Here is a 24,273-nt window from a genome sequence, read left to right on the forward strand (position 1 = left end):
ATCAGATTTTCAGCAAATAAAAAAAACACTGCACAAAACAATTAGGCAATAAACAATTAAGAAATACATCTCTATATAATAACAATATAATAAAAAAAAATCTTCTCTGATGTACACTTGATGTACATTTAAAAAAAAAATAATAATAATAAACCTATATAGGAATGTTCTCCAATGTCTTTACAGTTAGGGAAACCTTTACTTTGAAGTGTTTTCAAAAACAAATGCTTCATTCATGGGCAGCTGAGTTAGCTCCGAGGCTAGAAGGAAACAACAGGTAAAACATAATTATTCTGTACTTTATCAGCCATGCACGACACTATTCAGGACATATTATGGTGTTTTACGCTAGAAGCCTATATTTGTGACAGATTAACCGCGCTGCCAAGCAGAATATAAGGGCTATAATTTAAGTTGTTTTGTTGCAGGCAGAGTTAACGTTAGCTTAGCTTAGGCTCTGTCATAGAGACTCACATTCGAGTTGTTTGTGTCAGTATCCAAAGGATAATCTTTTCTTGTATAATATTAAATATTAAATATGTTATAGTTCAGATAATTCTAAACACCTAACGACTTATTTCCCAAGATGCTGATATTCGCTTATTATTCGAATGAACCGTTCCACCTTAAACACTTGTATCAGTTACATTACATTCGGCCATCCTTTAAGGTGGAACCGAAAATTGGAGTAAGATGTTGGCGAATAAGTTAACTTGAACTTCAAGAAATATGTCTTAATAATATTTCCCTCCTTAAACGCTTTAGAATCTACCGTATATTTTGTTTGTGCTGCGGTTAAAGAAAATGAATGAATGAATGAAAAAGTTTAATGTTGATAATAATTCGATAATGTAATGTTCAGTGTATAATTATGATGTTCTCTGTACGTGACACTGGAGTCTGTCAATATGACGACATCGTACATTTATCATAATAAAACTATAGCTTGTGTTGTCCTGATAAAAGCGTTAATGATTTTTACTGAAGGGGGTGTTTAAAGTGTAATCATACTTATTTGCCTCATCGCTCACCTGAAAATGTGATACTACCAGCTAACACACCAGAATGATCTTTAAATTCTGTTGAAATCACTACAGTGATACTTGTCATTTGTCACGTTTTTCAGTTGGAATATAAGAATTCTGCCCTTAAAAGTATTTACCCTTGCCTGCCAATGGAGCTGGCACACAGTCTGCTGCTGAATGAAGATGCTTTGGCCCAGATCACAGAGGCTAAGAGGCCAGTCTTTATTTTTGAGTGGCTTCGGTTCCTCAACAAAGTTCTTATAGCAGCCAACAAGGTAGGGTAATGCATTCATGATGTTGTTGTCCACTGGGTATATAACAATTTCACTGCAGTAATAAGAAATGCTCCTTTCGGTATTCTGAGTGTTTGGCATGAATGATAATTATACTTTTGTCATATAGTATAGACATTTTAAAATTAGAGAGATTTATACATTGTACAAGCTCCTACACCATCATTGTTTTAAAATTTGATTTTAAAATTGGTGTTTGTTTGAGTCAATCTGTATAGGATATTAGTATACATCTGAAACAATGTGTCGGTGACAGAGAAGAGTCTTCTGTAACAGGTTGATGTGAAGGAAAAGCAGAAAAAGCTGGTGGAGCAGCTCACAGGGCTCATCAGCAGTAACCCAGGACCCCCAACACGAAAGCTGCTAGCTAAAAACTTGGCTACCCTCTACAGCATCGGAGACACCTTCACTGTCTTCCAGACACTGGACAAGTGCAATGACATCATCAAGAACAAAGACGACACACCGGCTTATCTGCCGACCAAGCTGTGAGTTCTCAAGTCATGTTTCCTGTTGCCACAAGAGAATGTGTCTGCAATTTCCAGTCACTGCTGTTTCTTAATTTCACAACAACACTGTTACCAAGGGATGTAGTTGATGTGGTTGGTTATTTAATAATTCAGTATTTAAGAGTTTGTTCGGTAATCAGTTCGGGATCTTGTAGCGTTTAGGGCCTTACCGATATTTCTGGACTGAAATTGTAGGTTATTGGAATTTTTACTTTCCAAAAATTGGCCTTCACAGTTTAATGTCCTTTCGAGCCTGATAGGGATGCATTCTGCTTAGTTTGTTTAAGCACTAAATAATTACCAGGTCTACTTTAAATTGACAGAATGTATCAAATTTAAAATGAAATGGAAAAATTTGGTGTTAAGTTTCTAGTTTTACTTAAATATAAAAGTACTATCATAATCAGCAGTTGACAAACTCTTATATTCAGTTTTATCTGATTTATTTTGTAGTGCTGCAGTGGCTTGTGTTGGGGCCTTCTATGAGCGAATGGGCCGGATGCTCGGCAGCTCTTTTCCAGAAACCATAAACAACCTTTTGAAAGCCCTGAAGAATGCTGAGGTAAATCACGCTGCCGTTATTTCTCATCAGTGCCTCATATAATCCATCTGTGTTTGTAGTCATTTATGTGTATGATGATGAGTTTCAGTTTGTTGTGTACATCTGGTAATGTGCTCGTGCTGTGTTAAGGAGGCATGAATCATGTGTTCAGTCTGTGAAATTTAGAACATCTTTTCTCATGAGGACAATTTGTTTAAAACTGAAAATGTGAGCAATAATAGTGACGTTGTCATATATTTGATTTGTGTAATACATGGTTTATGTCTTATTACATAAATCCATAATGAAATATGTACTTAATTACCTCATTTGATTAACATTTTGCATGAACAAGTTTAAATGTGCATGTCTAAAAGAAGTATTTTGCTACTGTTGATCATAATGGCAAGGGTTTGCCAGGGTTAAATAGATGAAATAAAGTCTTTTCATCTTGATTTGATTTTATTGTTGTTTTGTGTGTGTGTGTGTGTGTGTGTATGTGTATGTGTGTGTGTGTGTGTGTTGTTGTTTTAGTCTCAGGGTCGTGGTGAGATATTGCTCAGCCTACAGAAAGTTCTTAGTGGCCTGGGTGGAGCTGCAGCATCCTGCCACAGGGATATCTACAAGAACGCCCGCTCTCTACTCACTGACCGCTCAATGGCTGTACGCTGTGCTGTGGCTAAGGTCAGTGACAGTTCTGTTATGATCATTAGCATTAGCCCTCTCCTGGTTTTAATAATTACAGTATGTTTTCTTGGTGCAAACAGTTAGCTATAGCCTATAGCCTTCAGCTTTGTAATAGAGGGACTGTTAATCTCTGTATTCATTATATGGTTGATCGGTGTACATATGATTGTGATGATTATTGGAATTGGTCAGGTCTGAACGATAGTTATCTCTCGCAGTGTTTGCTGGAGCTGCAGAATGAAGCCGTGTTCATGTGGACAACAGAGCTGGAGAATGTTGCCACTCTGTGTTTCAAAGCTCTGGAAGGCTCTACATATGGTGTGCGAGTAGCTGTGTCCAAGCTGCTGGGGACAGTAATGGCCACTGCACTCATGCCAAAACAGGCTGCAGGTAATTACACAACTTGTTTTTTGCAGCCTAAGTGATACTAACATGTGAATTAATTTAATTGTTTAAGCCAGTTATTAGTGGACATTAAGTGTGCTGTTGTGTTTGCTGTGCCTCAGTGATGCGTCAGAATGTGAAGCGAGCCACGCTGGAAGAAGTGCTGGAGCTGATGGCCACAGGTTTCCTGCGAGGGGGCTCAGGCTTCCTGAAGAGCGGAGGAGAGATGTTGAAGGGAGGAGGCTCGGTCAGCAGGGAGGTCCGAGTTGGGGTCACTCAGGTGAGACTGCAGGGTGCACTTCTTGGGATTATTTAAAAATCCATATACAGTTATAACATGCTTGTTGTTATGGATAACAGGAAAGGTAAAGGATCCACTCCTCAAGCCTCTCCTTTCTTTTCCTGCAGGCATATGTGGTGTTTGTGACCACTCTTGGTGGTCAGTGGCTCGAGAGGAACTTTGCCACTTTCTTGAGTCACGTGCTGGAGCTAGTGGCTCACCCTCGGGCCACGCAGACCCACGTGGAGGCAGTGTACTCCCGTCGCTGTGTGTCCTTTGCCCTGAGAGCCACTCTCGGGGGACTACTTGGAGAAAAGGCACAAATCGCTGCAGCCAAGGAGATATGCCAGGCCATCAGCAAGCAGATGAGGGCAGTGGGTAAGGAGGAAAATAGGGGGGAAATATCCGGTTTCAGAGCATTACAGAGTAAGTAGGTTTTTATTTAAATTTTTCATTTTGTGTGTTTCTCTTTTAGTAATTACATCTTCTGATTTAAGCTGGGCTGAAGTGGTGTGGTGACGCTCTTGTTTTGCTTTATTGAATTTACTGATCTGGGCTTCTTTAACTATGGCTTGTGTTGTGCTGTCACTAATACTCTTTCCTTCCCAAGTTTAGTATTTAGTAATTGAATAATAGCAGAGGTCTTACTGACATTAAACTGTTTAATTGCATTCCTTGTCTGTGTATCATAGTCTTGTACCGTATGTCATATATGGAAACCAGAGTAAACCATAATAGTACAGGAATGATCTAATAAAGCCATTTTTGACTATCACGACAAGTGACAGGACATCATTTTTCCATTCTTTTTTTTAAAACTCTTACTCTGTAATTTGCTTTGACCCTAAAATGTTTACCACTGATTATCACTTTTTTCTCTTATCTGTGGGATTTGGTATTATTCAGATTTTCACTGTCTTTGCAATTTGGATGCACATTGTATTTAAAGATATTCTCAATAATAATTGGCTTGTAATTTACAGTAGTATTTCATTCTAATTTGAAAAATTGCTCTGGAATTATTTAACATTTTTCTATAATCAGTGCAAATTGATCTGATAGAAACACAAAGACAGTGAATGCCAGGATAATCTCAATGAATCTCAATGTAAATATGATTCTGACTTCAGTTTGAATGAATTTATTTGAATTATTCATTTTATGTCAAAATGATGGTTTTTAAATCCTTCATCTGAAGTAAGTATTTCTTAATCCCTTTGTGATATTGCTGTGTCGCATTGCCATGTTTACAGAGGCGGTGGTGAGCGACAGCAGTGGGGAGAATAAGGGCGGAGCAGCAGACGTTTCGGCCAGTCAGCATGTGATGGTTTGTGCTCTGAAAGAACTGGGCAGTCTGGTCCAAAGCCTCAGTGCCACAGCCTCTCCACTCATACAGGAACCTTCAATTGGTACTCTATACATTACTTCAAACTGATATAGCAAAATGCATATATGTGCTTAAGGAAATAATTTATCAGTGGCAGTTATTCTCTGTTTATAAAGAGGTTGTAGTGGAAAATGATGTATTATGCATTGAATATGGGGAATCACTGGTGTAAATGTTCTCAGGTCTGCTGGAGACAGTGACGTCCGTGCTTCTGCACCCCAGCATGGCAGCTCGTTTGGCGGCAGCCTGGTGTCTACGCTGTGTTGCTGTGGCTCTACCTTATCAACTGACCCCGTTGCTGGACCGCTGCGCTGAGCGAATAAACAGCCTAAAGAGCTCACCCGAGGCTGTCAGTGGTTATAGCTTCGCCATGGCCGCTCTGCTTGGAGGAGTGCATCAGTGCCCACTGGGAATCCCACACTCCAAGGGCAAGGTCCGCTGTCCTTCACTGACCACAGTTTCTCTTTGTCACTAAAAGTGATGTACAATCTGATTTCTGCAGGCTTCCTCTAGTCCAGAATGTGCAAAATACAGAGCTTAATACAATAGCAGCAATTGTGATAAAACAATATTTCATACTTAAAAATAATATTTAACTGAGAGAGCAACCGTCAGGTTTAATGTTTTTTAAATGAGAGACAGTAAGTGCCTTTTATCTGTGTGAATACATGGGGATGTGTATTGTTTATTGTGAAAATTCCTCTTTGTAATGTTTGCAGTGTTTTGGTTATCTGCGAACTGAGTCTTTTATTTGAGATATTCTTTTTGTCAGGCTTTACATAAGACAAAAGAGGAGGGATTTAGTAATTTCACTGACACCCACACAAACCTTTTATTAGTGGATATAAATCAGTGCAAGGCTGCATGTGTTGCCAAAAAGATGCTTTTTATTTATTTATTTATTTATTTATTTATTTATTATTTGTATTAATTAGATTTTTAAACTTTGTGTAGATTTAATTTATGAAACTACTTAACAACAAAGGGTTAAAAAAGATGTTCTCACCCTTTTCACACAATTGTAAAACTCAAATTTCCTACAGTTTAAATCAAACTTGTCCTTATGTCCTTAATGACTGTTTAATCTCATCAGGTATTTGACCCGTTTAAATTGTTCTGTGTTCGTGCTGTAGATGGTCGTGAGTATTGCAGAAGATCTGCTGCGATCTGCAGCACAGAACAGTCGTCTGTCTCTGCATCGCACACAGGCTGGCTGGCTGCTTCTTGGAGCACTCATGACTTTAGGTGAGTGAGATCAACCAGCCTTTATTAAGTTCAATTCAAACGGCATTGATTTAAGTTTATAATGTACCCATGCACAAGGGATAAATATAAATATGAAGCTGTGATTAAAAAATAAAAAGTAAAATAAAGCCCATCAATAAAACACTGCATGATTAAAGTTTAATATAAAATAAAACTGGTTGAAGGAAAGGACTTAGAAAAAGAAATTTGTAAAGGATTTTAGAGACTAGTGAGGAAAGGTGGTTCTGTTAGTTCTCAGGTACCCTGATTTTATTACCTGGTGTTCACATAAAATGGTATACTTATGCAGTCTGTCCTGGACCAATCTTTATAATTCCCACATAATGTAATGCAAGGCTTTTGCATTTGCAGAGCAGTAGTATAATAGCAGTTTTTCATCCATATTGTTCAACATGAACACTCTTGTCTCTGAATAGGCTCATCTCTGGTGCGTTACCACCTGCCCAAGATGCTGCTGTTGTGGAGAAATGTGTTCCCTCGCTCACAGAAAGAACTGGAGGCTGAGAAAGCTAGAGGAGACTCCTTTACCTGGCAGGTCACCCTGGAGGGCCGAGCTGGGGCACTCTGTGGTAATTCTGCTCTGTCCAACTCATTACACTTAATTTAGTGATATCAAGCTCAGATTTGCTGTTGTCTATAAAAGTAGTTGTGACTTGGCAGATGGACTAGACTTTCAATAAAAAGGCTTAAAGACACAGATCTATGGCTAATAGAGGATAAAAGCCAGTGAGAGCTATTACATTGTTTGACTGATTCTGTTAACGGCTCCTCAATGGCTTTTATTTAAAGGAACATTTTTTTAAAGCAACATGTTTTGAAACAGCCATTACACAGTGGCTGGAATGTGTCTGATTCTGTACTCAAACCCATTGCCATTTTTATCCATCAGTCTGCCCTAAATTACCCACACTGATAAAGTGAGAACTTGCTAATGTATGATTTTTAGTAAATCTCAAATTAATATATATTAAAAATGATAATAATATTAATTAATGAACGCACATTTTTTATACATTACCATCACAATGTTGTGTGCCCATTATGTGGTGTATAAACTGGTTCTTTCAGGGACTACAGAGAGATTGATTATTGACTATTGATTTTCTGGTGTAAAAATAAGAAATAATTTTAATAAATATAGTTTGCTACATTTTGGAGGTAAAATGATTGATTTATTATTTAATCTTAGCTGCAGGAGCATTTTGAGAGAGAACTTTTCCCCATTAAAACTGACCCTCTGGGCCTGTCTATTGGCAGCTATGCGGAGCTTTGTGGCTCACTGTCCTGAGCTGCTAACCGAGGACGTGATTCGCAGACTGATGACCCCTATTGAATGTGCCATGACTATGATGTCTCAGTAAGTGGCAGTTCTCTTACCCTCATAAGCTTAACTATTTAGTAGGTTAAAACACTGTCAAGTCAGATTTAAAGCAGCTTTGACCTGACTTTTTCACACTTTAGGCCTCTGTATATCTAAACTGACAGCTTAGATGGGATCAAAAGAACACACTTGTAGTACTGCATATTAAAACAGTAGACTGTTTAACTGATTTCAGTTTGAGTTCAGTGGCTAGTGGAGGTGATTGTTGCTGTGTTTGCAGTATTCCTGCAGTTATAAAGGTTCATGGAGCTCACCTGAAGGCCAGTGCTGCCATGGTGCGTCTGAGACTCTATGACATCCTGGCTCTCCTTCCACCAAAGACATATGAAGGCAAGTATAAATAATTTGAGTATTGAATGATCCCAAACTGTCTTTTGGAAAATGCAGTCATAGAGATGAACATAAATCAAAATGATATATCATAGTGGAACTTAGACTTTAGATTAGATTTCAGCAGTAGTAATAAGAGGATCTGGATGTCAAAAAAACACACAGACACAGGGAGAACACACCAACTCCTCACAGACAGTCACCCGGAGCAGGAATCGAACCCACAACCTCCAGGCCCCTGGAGCTGTGTGACTGCGGCACTACCTGCTGCACCACTGTGCCGCCTTTAGATAGTCATTAAGAATCTGAATTTATTATTGGAACACGATGATAACCGATTACAAACACTTGCTCTCCCTCGCTCACTCAGTCAGTTTATGTCGCTCTCTCCCTCACACTCCAAAACAAACCCGGTGCTACACTAATTAGAGCCCCTCTAGAGACCATCCATGCGGAACCTGCAGTAAATCTTTGATAAAACTATAAATTATCTACACCTAATAAATTTAAAGAATAAAATAAAAAAATACAGAAATGTACAAATACTGAAGAAAAGGCTTGTCCTATGACAACAAGATTTTTTATTTTTTTGCTTTAATCCAATATTTAATCCAATGCTTTATTTACAAAAACATAAAATTATTGGTTACCAGGATCAGGTACTCAAATGTGCTAATTACTGATTATCGTATCAGCCCAAAAATTTTCAAAATCTGTGCATCCCTATATTAATGTTATTGATAAATTCTCCATTTCAGGAAGTTTCAGTGCTCTGCTGAGGGAGCTGGTTGCTGAATTCACATTGACAGATAACTCAGCAAACACAACCACCTCCTTACTGCGTTCACTCTGTCACTATGACGACAGCGTCCTCATGGGCTCCTGGCTGCAAGAAACAGATCACAAGTCCATTGAAGATCAGGTGCATTTTCTAGCGTTACATTAACTATGTATTTGTCTCTTAAAATCCTTTTATGATATTTGCATGGGATATAAACAGAGGATTTATATAACTCATGCTGTGTAACTGTTCTACACTTCTTCTCTTGAATGTTTTTGTTACTGTGCCTTTAAGACTGACAAATGTTGTTTATTTCTGTTCTGTTCTAAATATTGCATCTCATTCAAAAAGTAGTCCAGATTGAAACACTTATTATACCTCAGTGTAATTAGGTGAAGTTATTTATGTATTTCACTGGGGAACAGTATTTATTTGAAACTTTGACAGGGTTTAAATCCTGTAATTTTGTTCAATAAATTATATGTAACTATTTTCATTAAATGAGTTCTTAGTTGAAATGGAGTGAAAACATTGACTATTTGATCTCGTTTGGTTACATTTGGCGTGCTGTTTAGATCTGTTGAATGGATGTGTGTGTTCAAACAGTTGCAGCCCAACAGTGCATCGGGCAGTGGTGCCCTCGAGCATGACCCTTCCTCCATCTACCTCCGGGTTCCAGTTGGGGAGGCCATCCCCGGACCACTGCCTTTGGGAGTGTCAGTCATCGATGCCTCTGTAGCACTTTTTGGCGTGGTATTCCCCCATGTCTCTTTCAAGCATAGGTGAGAACACCACACATTTTCAAACATTTCCAAAGTTTAATACACTCAATTCCTGTCAAATTCCTGCCCAAGGTCATAGGAGATTTAGAAAATGCTGGTTATATGATGCTTGTTTTTTGTACTTTTCAGGCTCCAAATGCTTGACCACTTTGCAGAGTGCATTAAGCAGGCTAAAGGAGTCAGACAGCAGGCTGTTCAGCTCAACATCTTCACTGCTGTACTCAGTGCTCTTAAGGTGAGTCTTTTAAGGATGAATAGTTCTCCTACACTTGAGCTATAGTCTATACATTTATAGAAAACAGAACAATTTGAAAGTTACATTGGGCACTACTCACAATACCTCTGTTCTTTAACTCTCTGTGTCCAGGGTCTAGCTGAGAATAAGAGCACGCTGGGCCCAGAGGAGGTGCGGAAGTCTGCTCTGGCTCTGGTGATGGGTGCTCTGGATAATCCCAATCCTATCTTACGCTGTGCTGCTGGAGAAGCCCTGGGCCGTATGGCACAAGTTGTAGGGGAAGCCACTTTCATTGCCAGCATGGCCCAGCACAGCTTTGACAAGTAAGAGCATCAATCGCTGATCATGAAATGTCAGAAAAATGAAGTCATGTGGTATTTGCACTGGACAAATGTCTGTCTGTGCTGCATGGAGTACATTTATATATACATTCATTCACCAGAATTAATTTATCAGAAGCTCTATTCATTAAATCTTAATTAGCTAAATTAGAAGCTAAAATGTAAGAGAAGTCCCACATCATTAATCATTCAACTTAATCAACTCAAACCACATCAAGTTAATACATGTTCTCATTTATGAAGGCGAACAAGTTATACTTTAATCAATATTTTTCTCCTTGCCAGATTTGTGGAGTGATTGCCCCCCAACACACTAAACAAACTTGTCAATACACAAATATATACAAAATGTATAAAACGAAATCAGGTCAAATATCATTTGCCCAGACATTTTATTGTGTATTATTAACTGGCTATCAAAATAATTTAAAACATAAAGAATCACATAACACTAAGAGCTTCACCAGTTGGCTGCTCATATGAACAAATCCCAGTTCAGCCTCCATGATGCCAAATGTGGATGGTTTATTGTTATAAAAATGTAATAAATCAATGTTGTTAAATTAGTGTGTGAAAAAAAAGAATGTCAGAGTATGAAAATACTTTACTACTAATGCTTGGAAGCATATTAGTCAATCCATCACTTCAAAAAATAAGAGACAGCAGATGGCACTGCAGCACCACCACTTTATAAGATTACTGTTCTCAGTGCAGTATGTGGAGTATATCTCTGAACTGCTTGTCTCCTGTAGTTTTAGATAGTAAATGAAGAGGGGCTTTTGGTATTGTGTTATTTATGGAGTGGCTTTTTTTGTGCTGTAATGTTTAGGCTGAAGTCAGCCCGGGACGTGGTGTCCAGAACAGGTCACTCTCTGGCTCTGGGTTGTCTGCACCGCTACGTAGGAGGCATCGGTTCGGGTCAGCACCTCAAGACCAGCGTGAGCATTCTGTTGGCCCTCGCTCAGGATGGCACGTCCCACGAGGTTCAGGTAAAGTCTCAGAGATCAGAAAAAGATCAGAAAAGGTCCATTGTAGCTAGAAGAAAACAAAAATCTTATTAAAAATGGAGAGGATTAAAGGAAAAAAAATGACTGATGCATTCAGCTGTACAGTGTTTTCAAAGTACATACTCTTAATAACTCTCAGATATGTGTTCTGTTGCATAACAGATGGCTCACACTTATTATTCGTCTATAAACCATTGTGATAATATGGCCTCATAAGCTTCTGTTGTGCTATTACAGACATGGGCACTGCACTCTCTGGCACTCATTGTTGATTCCAGTGGCCCGATGTACCGAGGTTATGTGGAGCCCACTCTATCTCTGGTGCTGACCCTCCTTCTGACTGTGCCGCCCTCCCACACAGAGGTGCACCAGTGCCTGGGCCGCTGCCTGGGAGCACTCATCACCACCGTGGGCCCAGAGCTACAGGGTAACACTCACTTTACATTCCTCTGCCGCTAAACTAAGTGCTGTACAATATGACTGTTCTGTTTATTATTTAGCTTATAACATCTAATACCTGTAATAGACCAGACCTGGAGCAGACATGATGGATTAAAGTTTTCTGCTATTTTCTACTTTAACAGTTAATTTTTTCACATGAAAATGCTAGTATTAGAAAAATTGCATTTCCCTAATCATTTAATTATTCATTCATTCATTATCTGTAAACACTTATCTAGTTCAGGGTCGTGGCCATTTCCCTAACGTAGCGATTATATAACAATCTTTGAAGACTAAAGTGTAATCAGTGTCAGTGTAAAGTTAAAACCTAGTTAAAAACCTGCAAATGTATTTATCAGGTAAGGGTCGAAACCACAGCTATGGTTGTTTAACTAGCTCCCTCCAATTGAAGCCATCATACAATAAAAACACAAATATTTCAAAAGCACATGGTTGTTTATTCTGAAGTTCTGACCGTTTGCTTGAGATCGCAAAAAAAATATCTTAACAACTCTATCCAAAATAACAGTCAGTTGCAGATGCTGTTTTGTGTTTACTGGTTTCTAGGCAACAGTGCCACCATCTCCACCATTCGCTCATCATGTCTGGTGGGCTGTGCCATCATGCAGGACCACTCGGACTCTCTGGTGCAGGCGGCTGCTATCTCCTGTCTTCAGCAGCTGCACATGTTTGCCCCTCGACATGTCAACTTGTCCAGCCTAGTGCCCTGCCTCTGTGTAAGACTGCTGTTAAGGATATCAGTCTGTTTGAGAGCTGATGTTGAGACTTTGCCGTTTCATAATTAAACTAGGTTTATAAAGATGGCATATGGTATTAGGAGAAGTAATCATACATATGTGAGTGGTTTTATTTTGTCCCCACATTATCGGTAGTTCCAGGTTGAAGCCCAGCTTCCCTGCTATATGTGGTTATGTTTCTGTGATACTGTAATCTTGTTCAAGCACAGATTTTAAGTAATAAATTCTGTTAATGAAACTTATTGATATTACAAGTTATTACAACTGAAGGATATCAAGGTCTAAGTGTCAGATACAAGCAAAACAGCACTGATGCAGATACCAGTTTAGTTCACCACAGAAGATACACCGGATTAGAGCTTGTGAGACAACTATATTAAATGTTTCTTTGTTTTTCTGAATATAAACAGATCATATATTTTTGTGTGTGTGTGTTTTTTATATGACCCAGGTGCACCTATGCAGTTCTCATCTGCTCCTGCGGCGGGCAGCAGTGGCTTGTTTACGTCAGCTGGCTCAGAGGGAGGCGGCAGAGGTGTGTGAATATGCCATGAGCCTTGCCAAAAGGGCTGGAGATAGCAAAGACAGCACAACTATCAGTATGTATCATACCGCATACATTCCCTGCAGAGTTCACCACTGTACCCATTTTATAATTGCTCTCATCATACATTATTCTAACATTTTGACGAAGAATTCCAACCACAGGTTTTTCCACATGATTGTATGTTCATTCAAAGTGCTTTTATGTGAAATGCTCCAGTGTAAGGAAAACGTGGTGGTGTTTGGAATCAGGCACCAGAACAAATTGTTGCTTCATAAGTTGAGATTGATACAAATATGCTGCTTGATTTTGGCATAAGACCATTATGAAGAGCTGTTTTCAGGATAGTGTGTGGAAATCTTTTATTTATTGATTGTTTTATATCTTCAAAGGTACAATTTTATTTTCTTTATTTATATATTATTAAAACTGTATAAACTGAATTGCAATTTGGACTTGGTGACCTTCGGTTTCTTTAATTTCCCGCTGTGAATGACCATTAATCAAAGTACTTTAATATGCTGGTGTGAAAGTACTACATTATGGTTTCTTTTTTTTTTGCTGTAGATCTAAACATTACTGAAACAGGTTTGGAGGGTGTGCTCTTCGGCATGCTGGACCGAGAGACGGACAGGAAGCTGTGCTCCGACATCCATGACACACTAGGCCACATGCTCTCCTCTCTGGCTGTGGAAAAACTCTCTCACTGGCTCAAACTGTGCAAAGATGTACTGGCTGCCAGCATAGGTATAGACTGTGTATCAAGACTTAATATCTGTTGTTTTTTTTTCACTGCGTAATCTTCCTGATTGCTGTCATGTAAAATTATTTACATTTAATTAAAATCCTTGTGAAGGATCCGTTGTACACCTAGCTTCTGTTTCTGAAAGCATGTTTCGTGTAATGATTCTCAGAGACATTTTTTGCTTCTCAACGAATTAATTCTGGAGATATTTGGAATGAAGTTTTGGATTTTTGTTACATTTTCCTGTAGAGGTTGGAGGCGCCATGGCATTTGAAGTGGAGAAAGAGGAAGAAGACTCCGAGAAGAAGGATGAGATGGATGATGACATCATGTTCACAGGCCTGGGCGAGGATGATAAGTCTAAGCCCTCAGTTGCCCCCCGCTGGGTGACACGAGTGTTTGCGGCCGACTGTCTCTGTCGTATCATTCATCTGTGTGAAAACGATGACAAGGCCCACTTTGATCTGGCAGCAGCTCGCACTGCTAAAGCCAAAAACCCCAAAGGTATATCAAACTCTTAATGATGTCATGGCACATGATTTTTTAAAATAATGGATCTGAGTCTTTTGATCTAATTTGAACAAAATAAGATTCTACTTGGAAAACTGGGCTTTGAGTGGAAACCTGAGGCTTGAATTGGTCAAAGATCCATTTAGATGCTTTGCTTTCCATCCAAGAGGCTCTCACCCAAGTGCTCACCAACACCAAATCCAAAAGCATTGGTATTTTCCTCTACTGCTGTTTTATTATTCACAGCTTGGACACTTCTTATCTTTGTCCAGGAACATTATTTAATATGAAAGCCAATCCTTGTCATCTGTGTTCTGCCGAATCTCCATTTCTGGCGTGCTGTATATACATACTGCTTTATTTGCAACATGTTACTACAAAAGAAGTGTTGCACTTGAAAGAACTAGATAAAATGTTCATAGTTAATAACTGTTTATTCTTGTTTTAGGTGATCTGCTGGTGTTGCATCTCTCAGATCTGATTCGTATGGCTTTCATGGCAGCAACTGACCACAGTAATCAGCTGCGCATGGCTGGCCTGCAGGCTCTAGAGGATATCATTAAGAAGTTTGCCTCAGTGCCAGAGCCTGAATTTCCTGGGCATGTGATCCTGGAGCAGTACCAGGCCAATGTAAATCTAGTTCCCATATTTCTGGAGGTTTTTAATTATAATTATAAGATAGTTAACTAAGTACACATTGATTAAAGGTTTTAACTTTTTGAAAAACACTTTTAGATGTTTTAAGACGAAGTAAGTTCTGGAAATGTTTTTAATAATCTGATTTACACAGTTTTTCAGTGTTAAAAAAATATTTATAATTTGTAGCTTTACTTAAGTTTTGTTTTTTGGTCTTTTTTCAGGTTGGAGCTGCACTGCGACCAGCTTTCTCCCCTGATACACCATCTGACATCACAGCCAAAGCTTGCCAGGTAAAGCCAAACCCAGAAGATCATACTCCACATTCCACACTTCATTCCTCTCACATCCAAACAGGTCCTGTTTACTTTATGTGTTTCTTAACACATTCATTGTGTGCCAAACACTAAAGCTACCCCGTTATTTTCAGGAAACAAGTCCCTCTTGTAGAACAAAACTGTGCCGACACTAGTGTGATTTACAGGACTTTGATTTATGTTCACAATCAGTACATATTACATGAATAAATATTTGAAAGCAAAACATAGCTCTTTGTTATGTATACAGCCATAAATCTTTCCTCATTTAGGAATGTTTTGATCATGTAAAGCAGCCAGAGAATGTTTTCTCTTTAACTAAGTGAGGACATGTCTGCATACAAAATAAAAAGGTTTCTCCGTAGATAATTGCCTTTGTCACTACTTGCCCTTACCATGGTAGATTTATTGTTTTGTCCCAGTGAAAGTCTTTGACTTGCGTGATCCTGCGTAACAAAGAGCTTGAAATATTTGTAAGCATATATAAAAGACTTAAATGAAATAAAGTCATAGTGTACAAATATACAAATACAGACAGATGCCTTGTAGGTGTTCCATATGCAGACAAAAAAGAGATGCTAGGGTTTGCTCTATAAAAAAAGATTTAAAATCTGTGTCTAATGATGTGCATAACAAGCACCAGTTGATTTTTTTTAATTTATTGAAGTATTTATTTTTTATTTTATTTTATTTTTATTTTTTTAAACATTTTCTCTGTTGTCCAGGTGTGCAGTGCGTGGATAGGCAGTGGAGTTGTGAGTGACCTTAATGATCTGCGTCGCGTGCACAACCTGCTGGTGTCCTCTCTGGACAAAGTACAAGCTGGCAAAGGCTCGTCCAGTCAGCTGTACAGTGAAAGTGCCACCACCATGGAGAAACTAGCAGTGCTCAAAGCATGGGCAGAGGTAGGAATACTTGGGAAGACCTTGGGTTCTTCTGAGTGATGTTTGTTGTTCACTGTTACAAAAATGTATATGCCCAAAAGTCTTGCCTAAATCCCATAAAAGCACATATTTGAAGTCGCAAAAAGGATCCGTATTTGCATTGTAGGGCATTGTTAAAGATTGTTAAACATAGTGTCTGAAATGTGTTTTTGAAGGGACAACTATCTCCCACAGGACAATAGATATTTCAGCGGAACACAGTGTCAATTAGATGTATTACACAATATCAACATTGAAAAGTGTTCAGTAACCACATAGCAGTCTCATTTACACTTCACAAGTCTCCTGTTACCACATAGCAGAGAAAATTAGGTAATAAAAACTGTGGGTGACGAGCCACTGAAAATTAAATTTGATTACATTTAATTAATCTCTATAGGAACGCTATAAAAAAACAGCCACTTTGTACAGTAAAAACCAAGGCTTTTAAGCTGTTTTATAACCACCTCATATAAGTCCTTCTTTCCCTCCTCAGGTCTATGTCGTGGCTATGAAAATAAAGAAGGAGGCAGAGTCCAGGCCGGCACGTCCTGTTCGAAGCAGTGAGGACGATGATGAGGACATGAATGATGAAGGCGACATCCTGCCTCCAGACAGTTTGATCACGCTGGTGCAGCCAGAGCTGCCCTCCCTTAGTCGCCTGTGGCTCGCTGCTCTCAGAGACTATGCTCTGCTCACTCTGCCAGCGGAGTTTGCTAGCCAGCTGCCCCCTGAAGGTAAAGCTGCACTCTTCTTCATGCTGCAATATACTTATATTGTTTTAAAATATTATAATTTTTTAAAATAATTAAATATACACAGTATTTTGTTATATCTATTAATATTTATTCAGCCTAGACATGTCTGAAGCCTGAAATTTAACTGACTAATTTTGTTCAAAAAGAGTCATCAGTGAGCATTTGTCAATATTCACATTTAAAGGGGACATATGAGGGGGGGGGGCTTTTTGAATGTATTAGCAAATTAATTTGGGAATCTGAAAACATGGGATAAAACGAGTCATTCACATTATGTCCTGGGTCTTTTAAAGAGTGCAGGTACTTCTGGTTTGGCCCACCTCCCCATCTGAGGTCTTCAGAGTATGTCTTCACATTATGGCTATTATTTCATTTCACAGGGAAAACAATATAAGACTCATAAACAGTCAGTTTCAGAAATATCTTTTGCTACTTTTTGGTGAAAAATTGATTTATGATGGTAATATTAAGTTATCGATTTATTTACGTATTACATAATGGTCACGTGGTTTCTGACATTGGAAAAAAACATGGAAAAATACAATGCGTCTTTGTACAGGTGGTGCCTTTTACACTCCAGAGACGATAGACACTGCACGTCTACATTATCGCAACTCCTGGGCGCCCATTCTTCATGCCGTGGCCCTCTGGCTCAGTAATACTGACTTTGGGTCTCCTGAAGGCTCTGAGGAGCCCCAGACTGCCACCAACACCACAGGGAATGTAGGAACTGTGTATACCCAGGGGCCTCCAGTTCCAAACAAAAGCCACGATGAGCTGGTCAAAGACAGAATGCACCTGCTGTTAGGTACGTCCCTACATTTATGGATATCTAAACTCAACTTAATATTTGTTTACTTGATCTGACATCTTATTAAAGGACATGTATGTTGGAATAAATGAAAGAATAGTGTGAATTGTGTATTATTAATTTTGCCTGAAAGAGCACATTAGAACTTTCTGCTTACATTAAATGGAGAATGTTGTGGATAAGGATGCTTCAGACAAGACATGAACTATGTAAAATGTCCGGATCTGCTTGATGGTCTCTAAGATGGTGGATTTGATCATACCATTGGATGAGTGTTAAGTTTCCATAAGCAATGTATTGTAAATATCTGACTTCTGCTTTCTTCCAGGCATCAGTATTGAGTTCCTGTGTTTTCCTCGACCAGAGGAGCCCATTGAGCGAGTGATGTCCTGTCTGCAGGCGCTTTGCACACTGCTTGAGTGTCTGCGGGCTCGAAGACACATTGCAGAAGATCAGGTGACCAGAAAAAAACTGATAACAGTAACTTAAAAGTAATAATTTTGCTAAAACTCCAATGTATAGACAACGCTGTTCCACACAGGGTCACACCTGATTGAAGTTATTAGACAACTCAAGTTGGTTTTAAGGAATGTGTGATATTTTATGCTGGTAGTGTACGCAGTGTACATGAGTTAAGGCTACATTAGCCTGATAGCTCTTACACAGAACTAAAAAAAAAAACTATTTCTCTTATATTGTAGTTGCTTGCAGTGGAGTTGCTGAATGTGCTCCACAGACTGCTGTTAACGCGAGACCCTCCCAGCGTCCAGTTGCAAGTGACCGCTGTAGTTCAGGAGACCATCCGCTCAGCCCATGACCATCTGGACCAGCTCAGGAGCTCCAGTAGTGAGAAAACATTACACTAGCAGATGACTTCTCTACGCTTTAGAAATAAGAAATTCCTGAAGCCTCAGCACAGCACAGTGGCCTCATTAGTCACAAAAATCTTGACATGTGACATCATCTTAGATCTTGGCAGCATATATATTGCAACTGATTTTTTTAACATATTTAATCCAGTTGAATTCTCTTGATACAATGTCTTCTAACAAATAATATAGTTCACAAATTAGCAGAATCGTGTAGTACTGTTCTTTGAGTGATCTGCTTTTAATCCTTGTATATTTATATTCTTATAAATATATATTTATGTATATGTATGATATACACTCAATTACCTTGATCCATTGCCTCCCACAGACTGTTTTGACTCCTAATTCTCACCCTGTTTCAGGTATGGAGGATGGTGGAGAGAAGGAGTCTGTGTCTGTGCTGGGAGAAGGAGGGGACTCTGGGGAGTTGCAGCCGGGGAAGTCTCTGGTTTTTGCTGCCATGGAGCTGCTAGTGTTCCTGCTGGTGCGTCACCTACCTCAGGTCAACAGCAAGGCTACCGATTCTCCTAGCCACCTGCCCAGCAAGCCCCAGCAGCTGCCAGAACACAGCAACCGGCTAGTGGCTGCCACAGTCAGCATCCTGGCTGAACTGCCTGCACTGTGTTCTCCAGCAGGTACACAAACACACTATCACACTCACATTTCAGCACATACTGATTCACACATTCCCACTCAGGCCTGTCACATCCTTCATTCACACACCCACAGAACACTCACGCTCATTCACACTCTGTTAATCAGAGAAGTAGACCAATCCTTAGAAAGCTTCACTTCTACTTACAGTACTGTATATAACTCTAAGGCCATCCTTCGTGTATTTAATTTCTGCCATAAGGCATTTAGTACGTTATTCATTTTTAGAAGCTATTTATGAGGAGATTAGATACTGCACATTTCATTTCACTTGCATAAAGAGTGGAAAAATATTAAATGGAAATGGGAGATGTTTTCAAAATAAATTGACAGATAAAGAAAATATGGGTTTCCTATTGATTGTGCAAACTTAGTAGAGCAAAAGAATTGTCCATGTCATATAAATGTTCATACTTATGTCCTTCCTTTTGACCAACTCAGTGCTGTGGGTCTGAAAGGGATATATAGCTGTGAAGTAGCCCTTACTGAGAAAAGGAAACATACAAATCAAAAGAAGAAGCTTTTGGGGTTCTCATAACAGTAAAGCATACAACGATAAAACTGAATTTTACTGAATGTGTAGTTTACATGAGAAGTAAACATTGACATTTTGGCTACCAGGTAATTTTGTTTCTTCTTTAAACTTGTCCCCCTTTGTAACTGTTCTGAATAATTTTATACAGGGAGTATGACCATCCTGCCTACAGTGCTGTACTTGATGTGTGGGGTGCTGAAGGAGACTGCACTGAAGACGTCTGATGGTTCTGTTCCTCTGCCTGTGTCTGCTGCCCTTCAAGGCATTAAGACCATTATCACGTCCCCTCTTGGCAGAGTGGAGAAAACACAACAGCAGTGGACAACCCTGGTCAGGAGCAGCCTGGCCTCTGTGTTGGAGTACTCCCAGCCTGGTGAGATATTACATATATACACACACACATACACACACACACACGCACACAAACAGGAAGCAGTCTGACCTCCATACTGGGAGTCAATTCACTATTAATAAAAAGGATTCAAAAAAATATTTAATTTATTGTCTTGGGTGTAACCCATGATTGTCGTTGTATTCAAGTGTGTTGTTTTCATTGTGGTGTAATTATTAAATGTATAAAAAATATATTAAAAAGAAAAAATTTTGCTGAATAACAGTGAAAACGTGCTCTTGAAAATTCACGAGTTCAATTATATTCAGATGCATAATTACGAAGAAAAATATTCAGAGGTGGAAATCTGAAGATTTAAATTCAAAAGCAACAAAATTCAGATGCATAATTTCAGTGCAAAAACCTCAGTGCTACAAATTCAAAGGTGGTAATATTTCAAGTCTGATGAGACAGATTTGCTTCCATATGAACACTATTAGCAGTTAATCTATGGTGACTAGACGTCCTCTTTTACCCGGACATGTCCTCTTTTTTAGACTTAAAAAAAATGTCCGGGCGGAATTTCACAAACGTCTGGGATTTTGTTTTTCTAGAGTTTACATAGAATTTGGAGAAGCGTTTCGTTCACAAACTAGTCCCGCCCTCCCCTACTCCGATTGGTTTGCTTGAGTGAGAAGGGGGCGTGGTGAAGTAGCCTAAAATCTTCTGATTGGACGGTCTGACTGGAGCGCTACCGTTATTGGTCGATAACCTTCTCTGTAAACATTTAATTGGCCAGTCTGCACGTCAGTAGTCCTTGTTTACGTCAAAGCTCATGTACCTACCCTCATCTCGAGCAGCTATGCCAAAACGTAAATGTAAGTTCTTGCATGAATTAAAAAAGAAATTCCCATGTTTTGTGTAGCAAATAAAGTTGTAAAGTGCACACAGGTTCAGCTAAGCGTACAACGGCAGCGAGGGGCGAGAGCTCATCACCCCCAGCCCCCGAGACGTGTCCTTGTTTTCTGCATCTCAGATCTGGTCACCCTAAGTTAACCACTAAAATATACTAAAAAGTTAAGAATAGATACAATGTTTACATAGCCTTGACCAAACAACAAAAATTGGAATATACAATGATTTAGTAGATCGCAAGTAAAATGTATCATTCATTATTGCATATGTTACACTCAAAATTTCACAACTGGTTTTAGCGTTGAGTCAGTGTTACCTCAGCACTGCATCTCTGTCTCTCTCTCACACTGTTTTCCATCTCTCCTCCAGACGAGTCCAGACCCAATATGGATGAAGTGAGCATGCTCACAGCCATCACTCTGTTTCTGGTGTCAGCCAGTTCCGAGCTGGTAGGAGTCACTTCTTTACAGAAAGGCTGTATGGAGCGCTTCCGTAATGCCCTCAACTCCAGCGACCCAGGGGTAGGTAACACCACACACGTTCTCAAAACCTATAAACAAATATTTACATTTTGAACTTGCAAAAAATATTTGCAGATTGTTTACATTCATCATATTTTTAAATATTTTTGCATTATCTTAGTATTATTATAAACACTGTTGCATGTTTACAGAGTTTTCAGTCAAATGCATTAACTTTCTAAGAAACCAGTCTTTCGAGTTTACCATCTCATTACACAGGTGTTCAAAGTAGCACAGTGTTCTAAATGGTGACAGTATCATAGCGAGGTCATCAATATGATGAATATTTTTCATCATAGCATCAGCTTAAACTTTCTCAAACCTCCCGTTTTAAACTACTCAAATTCTGGGACCTAAAGGGGCTTCTTGACTCAGTGTTTGTCAGAGCCTCAGAGGAGTAAACACAACAAATAAAGTCAAAGCATGTAGGTGTCCTTCTAGGCTTTGGAGACATGTTGGAATGCTTGAAGATTTAGTCATAAGGAATTAAAGCTGTGTGAGTTCCAGCCTGTGATATAACCAGTTTTCTGTGTTTGCGTTTATGTGGCAGGTCCAGGCCCGGTGTTATCAGCTGCTCCTCTCTGTGTTCCAGCACCCAAGCCGAGCTCTCTCCACTCCCTACATCCATGCTCTAGCCCCTCTGCTTGTGGAGAAGCTCAAGGGGGCAGAGCGTGCACGTCCTGGGACCCCTGCAGAGCTGCAGGCTGTGCAGGAAGGAATAAAAGTGCTGGAGGGCCTTGTGGCTCTTGGGGAAGAGCAGAATCGTGAGTGGCACTGACCGTTGTCCTCTCAACCTCTCCTATTTGTGATTTAGAGCTATTTATTGATCTGGAATCTATATTCATCTCTTTCTTAATTCAGTTTTTTGTACGTGTGCCTCTTGCTCTCTCCGTTCAGGTGTCCAGTTGCTGGCTCTTCTGGTACCCACACTGATCTCTTACCTGCTGGATGACAATGCCTTCTCCACTGCTCCTCCACCCTCAAAGGGTCTACATGACTTTGCTCTACAGAATCTGATGCGCATTGGTCCCCTGTACCCCACCGCCTTCAAAACCGTGATCGGAGCAGCTCCAGAGCTGAAGACGCGTTTGGAGACGGCCATCCGAGCCAATCAGGCGAGCAGCAAGGCCAAGACCATGGCTAGACAGGCCACGCCCACTGTGCAAGCCACACCCACCATCAAACTCAAAACAAGCTTTTTCTAAAATCATTCCTCATTTGACATGTCTCTTCTCCTATTACAAATGCATTATGCAGCCACTGTTAATAGGCTAAAGAAACTGTATGGAATATGGGCAAAAATCCTAATCAGCCTTTTGAGAAGCAAGCTTTTTTTTCTGTAAACTTATCAAAATATATAAAATGTGTTTTACTTTCAAATGACATTTAGCTACATTAGGTCCAGCTCATGGTACTTTACATCTTGAAAGCAATTGCTGCAGGAGTCCAGTGCAACTAATTTACACTTTTTGAGAAAAATTTTGTTTGCTATAGTTTCTCATTTGGCTAAATGTGATATTTGCTGGTGTTCTGTAAATATAATCCTCCTTTACAGAAGTTTCTACAAATGTAACACAGTGTGGGTGAATTGTGGAATGTTTAGTTGATTTATTGTTGTTTGTATTATCATTGACTGCTATTTATCAAATTATCTCAGTTTTGTTTTCTTTAGACTTTGGATTTTTAGGGCTTTGATGTTCCAGGTAAAGGTGTGCTTATGTAAATATGGATTCCAGGGTTTACATATCATTGTGTCAATCATGTGTGCTGGTCTGAGCTAAACTCATTTTAAAGAAGCTTTAGGTGTTGGTAAAGGGACGTGATTGTTGCTGTAATTATATTTTTCCATCATTTTCCTCTGAAGCTTGTAAAACGCACCTTAATCAGAAAAATTTGTCATAGAAGCACTTTTTGTAAAGCCACAATGCATTAGTGTAGCTTCAGTAATTTACAAAACATTTTTTTTCAATATCTTTGTCTTTGCTTAGTTCTGTAAAGATCAAAACATGCAAAACTGTGCAGTCTTTGTTGCATCACTTTTTTTGTCCCTGTGTTTATTTCCTTCTGTGCATTCCTTTTGGTTGAGATATATGTTCTATGTTATAGGCACCAATACCTCTTTGACCTGCCATTTATCTTAGATAGGTTATCTAAGTTTTAATTTGGACATAGAGCCCAATTTAAAGAAAAAGGAATCATTTTGTATTTCATCATTCACGCTGTAATAAGACGTAGATATGAAATGCTAAACTTATCATGTATGTGCAGTATTTTTTTTCTCTGTTAACTTTGTTTCATTTCACATATGAATACATACAAATGCAAGTTGACAACAGTTCTAGATTTTAAATGTTTGTCACTCTCTGATTATGTATTGTATGCACTCACAGCTCTTAATATGGCCTATGTAATGTCTCCCTTTATCTCATTCTTATTTAAACAGTTCATGTGAATAACAAACTGTTATGTCTAATTATTTATTCACTTCACTTTTAAAATAACCTGGATGATGCATTAAGCTGATAACTGTTACATTATAAATGGTTGGATTGCACTTAAAGGAATGTGCTCTTTTGTTGCTTCATTGTTTTATGTTAAGTGTTGTATCACACGATATATAAAAAGTGACAAAAATGCAATCATACCTTCATCACAACAATAAATTATGTTTTAACAAAATTATTTTTAGGATTTATTTGTTTTATTTGTGTGTGTGTGTGTGTGTGTGTGTGTGTGTTTGTATGTGTACACACGTGTCTATATATATGTAATT

General features: G+C 39.0%; 1 protein-coding gene across 2 annotated transcripts; it reads left to right on the top strand.

Moving 5' to 3' along the window:
- Positions 1-196: 196 nt before the first annotated feature.
- heatr5b (HEAT repeat containing 5B) lies at positions 197-24,162 on the top strand. 2 transcript variants are annotated; one of them, XM_066660937.1, is made up of 36 exons: positions 197-277; positions 1,127-1,300; positions 1,595-1,806; positions 2,281-2,389; positions 2,903-3,052; positions 3,274-3,445; positions 3,562-3,719; positions 3,848-4,145; positions 4,973-5,128; positions 5,289-5,539; positions 6,240-6,351; positions 6,789-6,941; positions 7,630-7,729; positions 7,974-8,087; positions 8,846-9,005; positions 9,471-9,646; positions 9,776-9,881; positions 10,014-10,204; positions 11,052-11,211; positions 11,467-11,656; positions 12,238-12,407; positions 12,880-13,027; positions 13,540-13,719; positions 13,967-14,221; positions 14,676-14,857; positions 15,088-15,156; positions 15,906-16,085; positions 16,600-16,840; positions 17,421-17,669; positions 18,001-18,128; positions 18,374-18,518; positions 18,907-19,179; positions 19,882-20,106; positions 21,349-21,500; positions 22,051-22,264; positions 22,398-24,162. In XM_066660937.1, exons 2-36 carry the CDS (start codon positions 1,175-1,177, stop codon positions 22,703-22,705), a joined length of 6,213 nt encoding a protein of 2,070 aa, XP_066517034.1. In that variant the 5' UTR covers positions 197-277; positions 1,127-1,174; the 3' UTR covers positions 22,706-24,162. The 2 variants fall into 2 exon arrangements, with proteins under 2 accessions (XP_066517034.1, XP_066517035.1); XM_066660938.1 differs by having other exon boundaries at positions 3,848-4,097.
- Positions 24,163-24,273: the final 111 nt, after the last annotated feature.

This window comes from Hoplias malabaricus, chromosome 2 (genome assembly GCF_029633855.1).
Source record: "Hoplias malabaricus isolate fHopMal1 chromosome 2, fHopMal1.hap1, whole genome shotgun sequence".
Taxonomy (NCBI): domain Eukaryota; kingdom Metazoa; phylum Chordata; class Actinopteri; order Characiformes; family Erythrinidae; genus Hoplias; species Hoplias malabaricus.

Bases quoted from the DNA above. Each gene is read 5' to 3' on its own strand.
- heatr5b (XM_066660937.1), top strand. From the start codon at position 1,175: ATGGAGCTGGCACACAGTCTGCTGCTGAATGAAGATGCTTTGGCCCAG. The intron at 3,446-3,561 runs GTAATTACACAA...GCTGTGCCTCAG, and splicing joins CATGCCAAAACAGGCTGCAG to TGATGCGTCAGAATGTGAAG. The intron at 13,028-13,539 runs GTATGTATCATA...TTTTTGCTGTAG, and splicing joins CAAAGACAGCACAACTATCA to ATCTAAACATTACTGAAACA.